This window comes from Engraulis encrasicolus, chromosome 20 (genome assembly GCF_034702125.1).
Source record: "Engraulis encrasicolus isolate BLACKSEA-1 chromosome 20, IST_EnEncr_1.0, whole genome shotgun sequence".
NCBI lineage: Eukaryota > Metazoa > Chordata > Actinopteri > Clupeiformes > Engraulidae > Engraulis > Engraulis encrasicolus.
The window spans coordinates 36,535,078-36,550,603 of NC_085876.1; the positions used below are offsets into that span (position 1 = coordinate 36,535,078).

Sequence of the window (15,526 nt, forward strand, 5' to 3'; positions counted from 1 at the left end):
TGTGTGTTTAAATGTGATTTCTACACCACTCTTCAAAAACAATTTTCAGTCTTTATCCACCCTGTAGGCCTACCCACCAACCCCCACATTCCTTTGCCTGTGTCAAGCTCCCATTCCAATTTAACTCTAAAACAATCCAACAAATACCTAAGTATTTGTGCCTGTGTGTGCATGTAATTGTCATACGTGTATAAAGTATTTGTGAATGTCTGCATGTCTGAATGTTTACAGTATAGAGTGTAATATGTATCTGTCAGTGCAGTGCAGTGCAGAGTAGATAATCTTCCTGTTCCTCTCCTCTCCTCCTCCCCCTCCTCTTCCTCCTCCTCCTCCTCTCCGTCTTCCTCTAACAGGGGGAGGCACTCATGCGCATGTGTGCGTGGTAGCGTGGCGGGGGCACAGCGGCGGGGGGCGTGGCCATGGGCAGGGCCTGGGGGTTGTGGGGACCCTGCTGCATGGCATGGTGCATGGAGTGGGCGTAGGAGGCGGAGGAGGAGGAGGAGTGAGGGGCGTGGTGGTAGCTGGCCCCTGACGAGGGCCCGGAGGAGGACGGGGGCCCGCTGGGGGCCGCGCCGCCGGAGCCACTGCCGCTGCCCCCCTTGGGCGGCCCCGGGGGCGTGTTCTGGTTCAGCTGGATGGAGATGTCGCTGGAGACCTCGGAGGCGCTGCGTCCGCGCTGCGGGGGCGGCCAGGACTCCGGGTGCAGGTACTGGCCGCTGTAGTCGCTGCACTCGGACAGGCGGGGGCGGTAGAGAGCGGGGTGGGGCCGGTACATCTCCTCCTCGGTGTAGCGCTTCATGAAGAGGTACACGGACATCACGCCCGCCCCCTGCAAAAACAACCACCAAACACAACATAAGCATAACTCTAAACGCTGATAGCAATAGCCTAGGAAATCCCATGCTGCTTGCCACATCCGTTCTGATATGAGAGACAGCATGGCTCGTGCCAAAGCGCTAGCCTGAAGAAAGGAGACAATCTAAGAGCATGGAGGGATGGAAAGGGGATGACGCGTATTACTCAACAAATGGAAGCTTGTAGTTTATTTGAATTACAACGAATGCTATTGGCTACGTGTATGCGCTACGTACAAGAAATTATACATTCATGACGCCAAATAAATGTTTGTGGACAATCGTAAACCACACCTCCCCATGTGAAATGATGTATTGTAGGTGGTCCCCCTGACTATATCTCTCTTGTGTTGTAGTCTTGTGTTATATAGCCTATTGCATGCTGTACAGTATGTTTAACACCTTTGTGCAGAGCCTATGTTAAAACCGTACTGTCGCCAAAATAGTAACGATCAAGTTTTAATCTGTTACTTAAGGCTTTCCTCTAATTTCATAGCAATGTTGTTACATATGATGTAGTTCAGTCAGTCTTTTCAGCAATGTGTGAACGGTGGGCCCATCCACGCAAAGAGGCTACAGGTGTTGTGTGACTATGGCTAAAAGTGGTACTGGTTTGGTGGTTGCAGCAAAAAGATGATGACGCTTTTATCCGAGGCAATGCACAATGTAGGAGAAAAATCCAGCTACGATCTAATTAAAGACATTATAAAGGAGAGTTCTCCTTCAAGAGGCAAAAGACAAGGTGCAAAATCGAAACACTGGCGCACTGTAAATGAGGAATTAATAAAATGTCAATAGTTTGTCTACATTACTGTGAATTGCTTCTCGTGAGTTGCTAAATGACGAGGCTCAAATCCACACAACCCCCGTACGTAGCAACACACAGTGATTAAATTAAACTTGAATCTCTTTTTTTTAACCCCTTCATGCATCATCAAGGTTCTTTTGCCACGCTTGAGTAGTTGCGTAGGGACCGATCGTGATAGACCTGAGGACCCGTGAGCCGTGCTATGTTGAGCACCATGCTACTTAGCGTTCTAAAAATAGAGGATGCACATTCTGTACTGGAGATTGCCAAGCGCCCCTGGGCAGTGGTGTAGTCTACTTTTTTTTATGGTGGGTATACTGTAAACTTAAGCATTTTTGGAAGTGGGTATACTGTATATATTTGTGCTATTCAAAATAATGGATCAATACATTTAAAGTGGGTATACTGAAATCCCTGAAATTTAGAAGTGGTATACTCCGTATACCCGCGTTCTATGTAGACTACACCACTGCCCCTGGGCAATGAAGACACCCATCGCAATTGGTATTGCTTAAAAAGGCCAGCTGTCAACATAATTATGGTTTTAGAAAATACATATATTTTGGCCTTTTTGACGTTATTATGATAGGACAGGTGAAGAGGTGGACAGGAAATTATGGGGATAGAGAGATAGGGGGAGAGAGAGGGTAAGGATGGGAAATTATCCTGGCCAAACCTGAACCTGCTGGGTCCCCCATTGGGCATGCCTTAGCTTAGCGTGCTTTACCACTGCCCTACCACAACAGCACAGCACTGTAACGATACACTAAACTCACGATTCGATTCGTAATACGATTTTTGACTTACGGCTCGATACACCCCACGACTTCTGAAATGTATCTCATTTGAAGCTTGGAAGCACTATCACATCAAATTATATGGTTGTTTTCTGGACTGAAGGATACAAAACATTGATAGGTTCGTATCACAATACTGCTCCCTTACATCACGATACAGTATCGTAACTCTGAGTATCGTGATCTCTCGGTTCGATCCAATATCGTTACAGCCCCACACAGCACCCCCAAAATTGTGAAGGTTGACTCATGCTCTTTCGAGAGAGAAAAAAAAATATCCCAAACAGATTTTATGTCTGCAGTTTTGTACTAAAAAATGTTAAGCCTTTAGGACCTTAAAGACCTAAATTGAGTTAGTGGCTCCAAAATGTAATAGTGTCTTTTTGGGAAGTGTGCCCAATTTCCTTCGGGCCACCCAGGATGACACCTCTTCGCTTTGCTTAAAACTGTGTGTGGATGAATAATTATGCAGGGGCCAAATGATGAGCGAGCCATTAGGCGCCAAGAACAGAACGATTCCCTCTGGGGGTTAGGCAAGGCCTCTCTCCCTCCATCTATCTCTCTCTGTCTCTCTCTCTCTCTCTGGCCTCTACTTTTCTTTCTCTTGCTCTCCCATCATCCTCTCCTTCTTCCTCTCTCTCTCCCTCTTTCCCCTCTCTCTCTCTCTCTCGCTCTCTCTCTCTCTCTCTCTCTCTCTCTCTCTCTCTCTCTCACTCCCTCTCTCTCCCTTTCCTCTCTACTTCCTCTCAATCATTTTTCTCTCTATCTTCATCCTTTCCTTATCCCTCTGTCATAATGTAGAGGGGTGGGGGCGGAGACAAAATCAGCAAGAAAATCTTTGACAGACATGCCAAAGAAAAAACAAAAAAGCTAAAAACAATTTGGAAAGTTCAGTCGAGGAGGCTAAAGTGCTGCAGGGGGCTAGACATGGCCTCATCACTTCATGTCAGTGGAAGTCATCAGGGAGTGACATTCAGACAGCGCCTTAGAAAAGCCTGTGTGTGTGCGCGTGCGTTTGCGCGTGCGTTTGCGTGTGTGTGTGTGTGTGTGTGTGTGTGTGTGTGTGTGTGTGTGTGTGTGTGTGTGCGTGTGTGTGTGTGTGTGTGTGTGTGTGCGTGTGAAGATGGAAGCCACACCAGCCAACACTCCAACTTCTTAGTGTCGTGAATTAGGGACATTGGGGAATTGAATACTATTTCCTGGTTTTATTTAATTTTAAATCGTTGCTGCATTCCCTAGTTGAGCAGCTGCACTTTCCCTTATGTTACTCAAATGCACTAGTTTCGCTCTTCTCCTTTCGCACGGGCTGCTGAATTGGGTTCATACATTTGAAAGTTGGTTTGCTGTCGTTGTACCAAAACACAATCGGAGTCAGACTCCTGTGAGGTGGTTCCCTGGAGATGTGTTTGCATTATGCATCTGTCTACGCTACATAAATCGAATATTAAGAGCTATTTCACAGGGTCCTGTGCAGAACAGTCAGAGCAGTGTTTTCTGCAGAATTTCTGTTTAGTTAAGGTGGTGATGGTGTGTGTGTGTGTGTGTGTGTGTGTGTGGGGGGGGGGGATGTTGGCCGATATCAGAGAGGCATGACTATCATCATTGGAAAGGATATGTTGTAGAATTTCCCATGAAACATGGCAGAAAAAAATACCAAAGGGAAACATTTATGTCAAATTCTCCCCGCATAAAACTTCTAAAAATCTTTTCAGGGACTTAGTCAAGGCAGTGGGTGTTTGTTGTCAATGTGGGTGCCTTAAAGGTGCACTGTGTAGAATGGTGGCCAGAGTAGATATTGCAACTACAGTATGCTGCTCATTGAAACTGTGCTGCCTATCGCCAAATGTCATCTTTTCATGAACATTTACGAAGTAATAATTTACCGTTTATTAGTATAACCAAAAAACAGTACGTTTTGCAGCTAAAATATCTATTTGTGGAAATTCGAAATGGCAGACATGGAGGAATGTATGAATAGCGCAGTTTTCCCAGTCATAATGAACACTTAGAATATGACAGTGGTGTTAAAGGGGCACAATAGGATGACGTTGTTTGCGCGGTGCCCGTGGCATGCCTGTGTCAAAATCTACACAGTCATGAAAAAATGCTGTTTAAATAAACTCGCTGTGAGAATGTTTTTCATCACAGAAGGCCAGCAGTTGATACAAATATGAATATGGTATCTAAAGCGATTTTTCGTATGAGAAATGTCGACACTCGTTCTGACCGCTCTGCCAAAAGATGCATTTGGGGTTTTATGACAGCGAACCGTGGAAGTGGTCGCCAGAGTCATCGTTCACCTACTAATGACTCAAATAAGGATCGGCTGACTCGGGACAGTGATTAATTAAACTTTTAATCCTACCTAGAGCCCCTTTAAGTATTCATGACAAACGTTGGGCACCTTTAAAGGTACACTGTGCAGGAAATGGTCAAAAAAGGTACTGCAACTATGCTGCTCATTGAAACTGGGCCAAATGTGATCTATACATGAAAGTTTCCTAAGTAATAAAGAAATATATTCTAGTATGGTCCAAGTCATGCCATGGAGAAGATCCCCCTTTTCATGTATGAAAAGTTCAATTTTTCCAGTCATAATGAATACTTTGAATTTGATGCTGGTGGTAAGTATTCATGAAAAAGGTAACATTAGTGAATGGGCAGCATGAATTCTGGAAATAAACAACTAAAAATCTCACACAGTGTCCCTTTAACAATACAGTACAGGGGGAAACCCTGCAGAGTAGCACAAAACCTAAGTCATCTTCATTACTACTGCACCACTTCCATCATAGCCTAACTAGATTCACACTGCAGCTCTACAATACACACTGCAGTGCTGCAATCTTCTGGTGGGAAAAAAATACCTGCTATGCAATCATAACCTGAACATGTAAAATACTGAATGCCAAACCCTTTAACATTGGCAGAGAATTGTCTTGATTACATAGCAGCAACAAAACCAAATCATCCTTAATATTACAGCACAGCTTGCACCACAGCCTAACTATATTCACATTGCAGTGCAACACACTGTGATGCGGCACATTTCTGTGTGAAAATAGGACATGTTGTCTGGTCAAAGCCTGAATATGTCAAATCTTAAATGCAAATAAAAAGCTGTGAAGCTTTTACATAAATAAAGAATTGTCTTAAATAAATAGCAGCACCAACCAAAGTCGCGTTGCTCAGTCCACATCACAGGCTGACTACATTCATATTGCAGAACAACATATTGCAGCACAGCACTGTTCATGGGTGAAAAAAAAACATTGCAGGTTGTATTGTCAAAGCCTAAACATGTCAAAGCTGGAACGCTAAAAGCAACATGAAGTATTACTTAAAGGGACACTGTGTGAGATTTTTAGTTGTTTATTTCCAGAATTCATGCTGCCCATTCACTAATGTTACCTTTTTCATGAATACTTACCACCAGCATCAAATTCTAAGTATTCATTATGACTGGAAAAATTGAATTTTTCATACATGAAAAGGGGGATCTTCTCCATGGTCCGCCATTTTGAATTTCCAGAAATAGCCATTTTTAGTTGCAAAAATGACTGTACTTAAAAAAATAGTAGTTTATTACTTAGTAAACTATCATGAAAAGGTCAAATTTGGCAATAGGCGACGCAGTTTCAATGAGCAGCATAGTGGCAGTACCTTTTTTGACCATTTCCTGCACAGTGTCCCTTTAAAATCCCAATGCCAAATCCTAAACATTGGCAGAGAGTTGTCTTAAATAAATATTGAATTTTTTAATGTGGCACAGCATAATTGAATGATTACAAGGTAATAGGGTAGGGCTTGAACTCATGCCAAACTCTTATTGATCTGTTGTGCTGTGGGGTGCAAGTTTGTGTGTGTGTGTGTGTGTGTGTGTGTGTGTGTGTGTGTGTGTGTGTGTGTGTGTGTGTGTGTGTGTGTGTGTGTGTGTGTGTGTGTGTGTGTGTGTGTGTGTGTGTGTGTGTGTGTGTGTGTGTGTGTGAGTGTGTGTGCACATGTGTGTGTGTGTGTGTGTGTGTGTGTGCGTGTGCGTGCGCACCTGTGTGTGTGTGTGTGTGTGTTTGCAGGCATGTGTGTAGGCCTATATGTGTGCGTGTTTGCACACACTTAATGGAGATTGGTAGAAGAGGTTGGAAGCCCTTTGTCTGTACAATTCCTCTATTGACCAAACTCATCTCTATAAGAGAAATATGGGAGTAAGCAGAAGCCGACAGGAGCTGTCACGGAAGACAAAAGAAAGCCCCTCTCCTCCTTATGCGGTCAATAAATCGCCCATCCCTTCTTCTGTTCATTATTATTACTTTATGTTTTTGGCTGCATGGTTGTGTCTCCAAAATAGATGGATAGTAATTCTCTTTTGATAAGAAGGTGCTTAGAAAATGTGTCGTTTACCACGTGAAGAGGTTTTTTTGTGTGCGTTAACCTGTCTTAAACAATCAGTTTGAAATACTATGACAAGACGGGAGATAAATTGATCCTCAACAAGCGTACACACACATACACACAATTGTGCATTGTGAAACAGAAGTGTTTGTGACAATGTGACAGCATGGGGAAAAAAATCAATTTAGCCTTACAAAACAATTTGGCGGCATCCAATTTTAAGACCTATTCAGCCAAATTCAGATGTCTCTCCCTTGAAAGACCAAACAAATGATCTACACTAATATATTTGTTTTCAAGAACAGAGAAACGATTTGCTCGCCAGCTCAGTTGAATTCAATTTCATTATTTTACTTATTACGTTATGGAATTGATTTATTTGACACTTCTTGCATGTATGTCTACATTTTATACTGTGTCCTTTCTGTACACTAAAATATTTTGTTCGCCAGAACAGAGGCAAATGACACATCATCATTTTTGCTTAATTATTCAATGAATTCATTATGTCGGTTATATAATCTCTTAATATTTTATGCTCTCTCATTTTCTGCTGATTTTGGGGGCTCTATGGGTCCTGCCATGTCATTGCATCTCGGGGCAAAGTGGAGTGGTGGAGGAGTTGTGGTGGAGGAGTTGGAGTTGTGGTGGAGGAGTGTTGGGGGGGGGGGGGGGGGGGGGGGGGGGGGGGGGGGGGGGGGGGGGGGGGGGGGGGGGGGGGGGGGGGGGGGGGGGCTGAAGAGGAGATGGGGGCGGGGGGGCTGTGTTGGGGTGATTACAGAGCTATTGCTGTTTTGCATCAGGACAGGGCTGGCTGGGGGAGAAAAATGGCCCGGGCACTTTTAGCTTAAAAGGGCCCCTCATAATTAGCGTCGCAGAACTGACTCACCTGTGGGCCCCGCACCCTCGTGGGACCCTATTTTCAGAAATGTTTTAAAAAAATAAATAATACTTTTTAAAATAAAAAAAATAATAATTAAAAAATGGTGGACCATGAGGAGTGACCCACGAGGGTGCGGGGAAAAGGTAAAAAAAAAATATATATATACTGTATATAATTTTTAAAAAACATTTCTGAGAATAGGGGCCCACGAGGGTACAGGGCCCACCGGGGAATGCCCCCTATGCCAGATGGCCAGTCCAGCCCTGCATCAGGACACACTGTACCCAACACAAGACACGGTCGCCTGTCACGCTCACTCCCAGGCAGGCTCGGCCACGGCAGGCAATTACTGCCTCAGCTGTGACTGCGACCGAGCCCCGGAGAACTGCCACACAGGCCAGCTACAGTAGTCACCCAGGCCAGATAACCACATGAACCAGACAAGGCGGTATGAAGAGGAAGGCTGGGCAGGCAGAGCAGGGGACAGACAAGGACAAAAGGAGAGATGGAGGTTGTGGTGGTTGTTTGTCAGACTGGGCTGGGCTGGGCTGAACAGGAGAGGAGAGGCATAAAGGCAGGGAGAGGGGAGAGCTGGAGGTGGTGCTGATGGTGGTGGTTGTCTCAGGCAGGCAGGGTGGGCAGGACGGCAAGCAGAGCAGAGGGCTCTATACATGGGTTCTACGTTTTTGTTTTCTCCTGACTGCGCGAAACTAGCTGAGCACAACTCAACCTCTGATTGTTGGAAACCGCTGTCGGTCAAAAAATTAGCTCACGTGGTTGGCTGCCAGTGTCTTGCCCCTCCTCACAACATCGTGTTTACAAACATGACGAACCCATGTATGCTAAGAAGCTGGTTCAGGAGTAAACCAGGTTAAGTTAAGAGGTAAATCATCTAATAGAAGAGGCTGGAGTCCAACCTCTTAACTTGTTTACTCCCGAACCCGCTTCTTAGTATATGTAGACCCCAAAACAGAGACAACGGCTTGGATTGAGAGAGCTAGTGTGGTGGTGGTGGCAGTGCTTGTCTCTGGGAAAGGCCAGAGACAAAGAGGCTGTTCCAATGTTTGTACTTTCCGCCCTTCCCGCACTGTGTTTGGGTATGCAGGGCAGTTGCATTTCTATTCGTGGCGGTGAAGTGTACTGTAAACTACCCGGATAACGCCCTCAAACTGGCCGTTTTTTGAAGTGTGGAGTTATGTACACTTTTCGCACTCAACGGCCGCCATGTTTGTTACGTAGTTTCCTCTCTGGTTGAGTGTCAGATCGTCAAACTGCCGAATCTCTGTGATGACAGCATAGTTTTGATTCCAAAGACAATAGCCACATGTATAAGAGAAAGGGGTAGGTAAAAAAATTGTCAACATAAAGAACAGTGTCTTCCGTGATATTGGCGCATGGTAGACTCTGATGACACGCGACAACCGTCATTTCCGTGAAGTGTATCAGACAGAACGTGAATTGGACCTGCACTTCACCCTCAAATTTAGCCGTTAAGTTGAGGGTGGAAAGTGCACTGTATCACAGTACACAGTGCAGAGTGTGGAGAATGGAACACGCTCAAAGGCTGGGCGAGAGGAGGGCAGGAGGTGGTGGTGTTGGTCTCAGGATCAACAACAACAACATAACAAACAGAGCTTTCACTTATTTGCCTCCTGCGAGGAGATAGTTGTTGGCAACTTCTTGATAATGACTAAAAACAAGGCTCTTTTTTCCCACCACCATTTCTGTTGTGTTAGTGCAGTGGTTGTGCTACTGTACTTATGGCTGGCACCATAATAGTCTGTTTGTCTACATACTCCTAACAAGCCTAGAGCAGAGACACACAAGCCATCCAGCAGCAGTCCAAGCAGGCAGGCCAGGCAGGGTAGGGCAGGGCAGGGCAGGGTAGGGCAGGGTAGGGCAGGGCAGGGCAGGGCAGGGTAGGGCAGGGCAGGGTAGGGCAGGGTAGGGCAGGGTAGGGTAGGGCAGGGTAGGGCAGGACAGGGCAGGGTAGGGCAGGGCAGGGCAGGGCAGGGCAGGGTAGGGCAGGGCAGGGTAGGGCAGGGGAGGGCAGGGTAGGGCAGGGTAGGGCAGGGCAGGGCAGGGTAGGGCAGGGTAGGGCAGGGTAGGGCAGGGTAGGGCAGGGAAGGGCAGGGCAGGGCAGAGCTGGGCAGGGCTGGGCAGGACAGGGATAAAGGGCTTTGAGATGGAAGAGAAGGAAGAGCTGGAAGTTGTGGTAGTGGTTGTCTCAGGCTGGGCAGCCAAGCAGGAAGGCAGACAGACAGAGTAGCTTAAGACAGGGGCAAAGACTGGGAGAGGGGAGATCTGGCGGCGGTGCTGTTGTTGGTCTCAGGCTATCGTCATGAACAGAGCTGCCTGTCGCCTATCCGCCTGTGTTCTGACGCATCCTAAGCTTGCTAGGCTACAACGGAGCTCCTTACTCCTTCACCATTTTGTGTTATCAGTTCTGTATCATTTCTGCAGAGATGTCTGTTAGGTTGCTCGTTAACAGCTAACAAGAGGGCCCTTTTCCCCTTTCTGCCACCTTCTTTAGAAAATCTGAAGACATTGACGTCAAATGTTCTTATTGTGTCATAATGTTTTTCGATGTTTAACAAAGAATGCACATCCATCTCAAATGGGTGCTGGACTAACAAAGTAAAGAGGAGCAGCACAAATAAAGTCTGCAAAACCAGGCTGACGTTTCTCTTTGTTAATGTAGCAAGATAATATTAATTGTTAACGCCCTTCAATCATGCTGCCCAAAACGTCAGAGTAAAAAAGAAAAACAGGAGTCAGGTGTTGCGGACTTCATTTTTGTTGTCGCAATGTTCTTTTTCAGTACATTTTAAACCAAAAATTAAAACACTACACTCAATTTCTCTTGTTCCTTGTTTCTATTTTTTTTACCCAGTATCATCACTGTTGCGCTGCTACACGAATAGTGAACTGACCATATAATAGCCTGCTAGCTAACGTACACGTAACTAGCAACAGGAAGTCAGCGCGGCTCGTCAGGCTAATGCTATGTGACGGGTTGGGATGAGTCTGGTAAATGTGAAGGGGGGAGAGCAGCGGGTGCTAACCGCTAACGCTAATGTGTATTGATGAGAGCCTGTAGGTGCTGGGAGGCTCAGAAAGTGGTGGACAGGCATGGAGACATGAGCACCTGGTGCTAATTATTATGGGGCCTTCTGTAATTAAGACATGAAAACTGTGTGTGTGCGTGTGTGCGCGCGTGTCTGTGTGTGTGTGTGTGTGTCTGAGTGTGTTTCTGTGTGTGTGTGTGTGTGTGTGTGTGTGTGTGTGCGTGTGTGCGCGCGTGTCTGTGTGTGTGTGTGTGTGTCTGAGTGTGTTTCTGTGTGTGTGTGTCTGAGTGTGTTTCTGTGTGTGTATGTGTGTGTGTCTGAGTGTGTTTCAGTGTGTGTGTGTGTGTGTGTGTGTGTGTGTGTGTGTGTGTGTGTGTGTGTGTGTGTGTGTGTGTGTTCACACTGACCTCTTTGAGGAGGAAGGAGCTGCATGCGAAGGCGAAGGACCATCCGTAGTGGTAGTGGAAGAAGTGCTCGGCCTCTCGCGGGCGATTCATGACCTCGTCATTTATACTGGATATGTACAGCACCAGGCCCACCACCAGACTCAGGCCTGAGAGAGAGAGAGAGAGAGAGAGAGAGAGAGAGAGAGAGAGAGAGAGAGAGAGAGAGATTTTGGAGATGTACTGTACAGCACCAGGCCCACTACGGGACTCAGGCCTAAGGAACACAGAGAGACAAGAGACTGTTTTTAAGATAGACGGAGAGAGTGAAAGCGAAAGAAAGCCCATTGGGAAACTCCAACTCCCATTGTCATTGTGACACAGCACTCCACAGCACACAAGTGAACACTGCACACTGAACACAACGAAATTGCATTTATGCCTCACCCATGCAAGGGGGCAGCCCTCAGTGGCGCCCCATGGGGAGCAGTGCGGTGGGATGGTACCATGCTCAGGGTACCTCAGTCATGGAGGAGGATGGGGGAGAGCACTGGTTGATTACTCCCCCCACCAACCCGGCGGGTCGGGAGTCGAACCGGCAACCTCTGGGATGCAAGTCTGACGCCCTAACCGCTCACCCATGGGTAGTGCACCAAGCTCAACAATTAGAGAGATAGACAACTAGGGATTTTTATTTTTGAATTTAAAAACACCTTTATTACACATTCTTTGAATACAGAATCACACATTGTGGTGCTATACAAAAGAGAAAGAGAGAGAGAGAGAGAGAGAGAGAGAGAGAGAGAGAGAGAGAGAGAGAGAGAGAGAGAGCGAGAGAGTGAGAGAGAGAGAAAGAGATAGAGAGAATATGCAAAATTAAAATAGGAGGATAGCTGGAAAATTTGTTGCAGCATGCCATACCCAGAGAGACAGTGGGGATATTCAGTGAATGCTGTGTTTGTGTGTGTGTGTGTGTGTGTGTGTGTGTGTGTGTGTGTGTGTGTGTGTGTGTGTGTGTGTGTGTGTGTGTGTGTGTGTGTGCGTGTGCGTGTGCGTGTGCGTGTGCGCAATGTTCTTAAATTCCTTTGATATTATTATAGGAATGTACTCTGTAAGCTTTGGCAATACTTTGTCTGATGAAGGGCATGCTGCCCGAAACGTTACATTAAAAAGAGCAACGGGAGCTTGGTGTCGCGGACTTTTCATTCAATTTTTTCATGGTATTTTTGTTGGTCCTGCACCCTATTTTTTGAGACGGATGTGCGTGTTTTCTCTTTAACCAGCTTTGGCAATACTGACACTACACATTCAGGCATGCCAATAAAGTAACCTTGAACTGAATTGAATTGACTTGATACAGCATCATGCGTACCACCAGACTCAGGGGTTGTTTATACATACCCGGGGTGTTGTGAAAAACAAACATTTTTCTTCTCTAAGCTTACCAAAATGGTTCCGTTCACGTAATAGGCAAATATGCATAAATGTGCTGCTGAGAGCTGTCACTACTGTAATACGTTAGCAGGGCCGGAGTACTGGTATTGGGACAGTGGGGGGGCGGGAGATGTGTCAGAGGCGTTGGGCCCACGAAATATCGTAGAATGGGGCCCCTACAAGATGTTCGGCAATCGAAAGCCACTGGCAGCCACCCCCCCAAGTGGTGAGGCCTGGGGTTCCTGGCCCCTATGCCCCCTCCTCTGCTCCGCCCCTGTACGTTAGGCCTGTGCATGGTAGGGCGAACGCCATTCCAATCTCCGTTTATCTCTGTTTGTATACAAATGCTAACCTGAGTTTTAAAAAAATCTCCAATTTTGCCAGAGTTTTTTTTAAGCTTCATTTTCAGAGGAAAAACCTCAATTTGTTTGTATACGAAAGGCACAAACAGAGGGAAAGGTCTACGTTTATCAAAATACCCGGGGCGGGTATGTATAAACAGCCCCTCAGACCAAAGGAACAGAGAGATAGACAGAGAGAGTAAGGATAAATACACACAGATTAATAGACACAGAGAGACAGAGAGACAGCCATAAAGAAAGAAAGAAAGAAAGAAAGAAAGAAAGAAAGAAAGAAAGAAAGAAAGAAAGAAAGAAAGAAAGAAAGAAAGAAAGAAAGAGAAAAAAAGAGAAACGGGGAGAGTCACAAAGATTAAATGTGACAGAGAGGGGGAAGCAACAGAGAGAACATGGACCATGTTGGGGGAAAAAAAGTGTTCAACATTCACGTTATCCCTTTCACGTTATTATCTTTTGCCTTTCTACAGTATATCCATAAATAAACCAAAACCGTATAGTCAGAGACGGAAACAAGACACAGTTTTTCGTTTAGCTGCTTGTCTTTCGAGGAGTGTCGTGCAAGACGCTGCTCCGCCGTACATGCAGAGCAAGGTGCAGACATGTTTAATATTGCATCAGGTGAGAAAGCCAGTGCTCACGTCTTCTGAGTTGGGGATCGTGTGGCGAATGTGTGTTTTTTGCTGTTGTTTTCATGAAACTATGAATGCCTGTTTGTGCTTCTTGGTGTGTCTCAGTGTCATGGTTAATTTGTGTTTGTGTGTGAATATAGGGTATGTATGTGATGATGTTATTGCATGTTTTTTTTCTCTGTCTTCGCCCCCTTATCTTTTTCACAGGTGGGGATAGTGTGGCAAATGTGTGTTTTTTTGTTGTTTGCGTCCATGAAACTATGAATGCATGTTTGTGATTCATGGTGTGTCTCGGTGTCATGGTTAATTTGTGTTTGTGTGTGAATATAGGGTATGTACGTGATGATGTTTTCGCCCGTTTCTTTGTCTGTCTTCTACCCCTTATCTTTTTCACAGGTGCCAGTGTCAGTAGGAGCTGACAGGCCCGTCCTGAGAGTGGGGGGGAGGTGTGGTGATTAGTGGTGTGCTGCTTGTGTCTCAGCCTGTGTGTTTGTGTGTATTGTATGTATTTATCTTTGCATGTGTGTGCGCGCATGTGTGGGTGTGGGTGAATGTGTGTATGTGTGTGTGTGTGTGTGTGCACGTGTAAATGTGCGTGTTCATACGTGCGTACGTACGTGCGTGTGTGTGTGTGCATTTGTGCGTGCCTCCGAGTGAGTTAGGGAGCGTAGTCATGGTGGTGTGGTGTGGTGTGGTGTGGTGTGGTGTGGTGCAGTGTGGTGTGGTGTGGTGTGGTGCGATGCAGTGTGCGCTGCTGTTGGTGTTTTCCTGACGTTTTGACATTCAGAGCAGACAGCGGGAGAGGACAGAGATGAGGGAGTCACGCTGGGGGAAGAGGCAGAGGAGGGAGAGGAGGGAGAGGAGGCAGAGGAGGCGGAGGACGGAGAGTAAGAGGAGGCAGAGGAGGGAGAGGAGGGAGAGGAGGGAGAGGAGGCGGAGGAGGGAGAGGAGGCAGAGGAGGGAGAGGAGGGAGAGGAGGGAGAGGAGAGGAGAGGAGAGGAGGGAGAGGAGGGAGAGGAGGGAGAGGAGGGAGAGGAGGGAGAGGAGTGAGAGGAGGGAGAGGAGGGAGAGGAGGGAGAGGAGGGAGAGGAGGCAGAGGAGGGAGAGGAGGGAGAGGAGGGAGAGGAGGCAGAGGAGGGAGAGGAGGTAGAGGAGGGAGAGGAGGCAGAGGAGCCAGAGGAGGAGAGCAGAGGAGGGAGAGGAGGGAGAGGAGGGAGAGGAGAGAGAGGAGGGAGAGGAGAGGAGAGGAGAGGAGAGGAGGGAGAGGAGGCAGAGGAGGTAGAGGCAGAGGAGGAAGAGGAGGGAGAGGCAGAGGAGGTAGAGGAGGGAGAGGAGGCAGAGGAGGGAGAGGAGGGAGAGGAGGGAGAGGAGAGGGAGTCACGCTGGGGGAAGAGGCAGAGGCAGAGGAGGGAAAAGAGGCAGAGGAGGCAGCAAGGCTATGGCTCTCAGACATGAAGACCAGGGGAAGAGACATGAGAGAGGCGTGTGTGTGTGTGTGGGGGGGGGTATCTGTATATGTTATGTCATGAATGTGTGTGTGTGTGTGTGTGCGTGCGTGCGTGTGTCTGTGTGTGTGTGCGTGTGTGTGTGTGTGTGTGTGTGTGTGTGTGTGTGTGTGTGTGTGTGTGTCGCGCTGCGTGTGTCTTTGGGTGACAGGGTGTGGGTATGCGTCACTTAACCACGTGTTGGTGTCTGTGCATTATGTCTCTCTCTACTTCCCTCTCGCTTTCTGTGTGTGTGCATGAGAGAGAGAGACAGAGAGAGAGACAGAGAGAGAGAGAGAGAGAGAGAGAGAGAGAGAGAGAGACAGAGAGAGAGAGAGAGAGAGAGAGAGAGAGAGAGAGAGAGAGAGAGAGAGAGAGGAGAGAGAGAGAGAGAGGGATGAGGAGAGAGGGATGAGAGGGAGGAGTGGTTGTTTAAGT

The 15,526-nt window shown here is 46.9% G+C and overlaps 1 protein-coding gene across 1 annotated transcript in view; it reads right to left on the bottom strand.

Moving 5' to 3' along the window:
- Nucleotides 1-346: 346 nt before the first annotated feature.
- Nucleotides 347-15,526, bottom strand: part of cacng7a (calcium channel, voltage-dependent, gamma subunit 7a) — a 39,956-nt gene continuing 24,776 nt past the window's right edge. The window contains exons 5-6 of the mRNA XM_063185860.1: nt 11,207-11,352; nt 347-829 (exon numbers count right to left, since the gene is read on the bottom strand). Coding sequence (XP_063041930.1) covers nt 347-829; nt 11,207-11,352 — 629 coding nt within the window. The remainder of the gene's footprint in view (nt 830-11,206; nt 11,353-15,526) is intronic.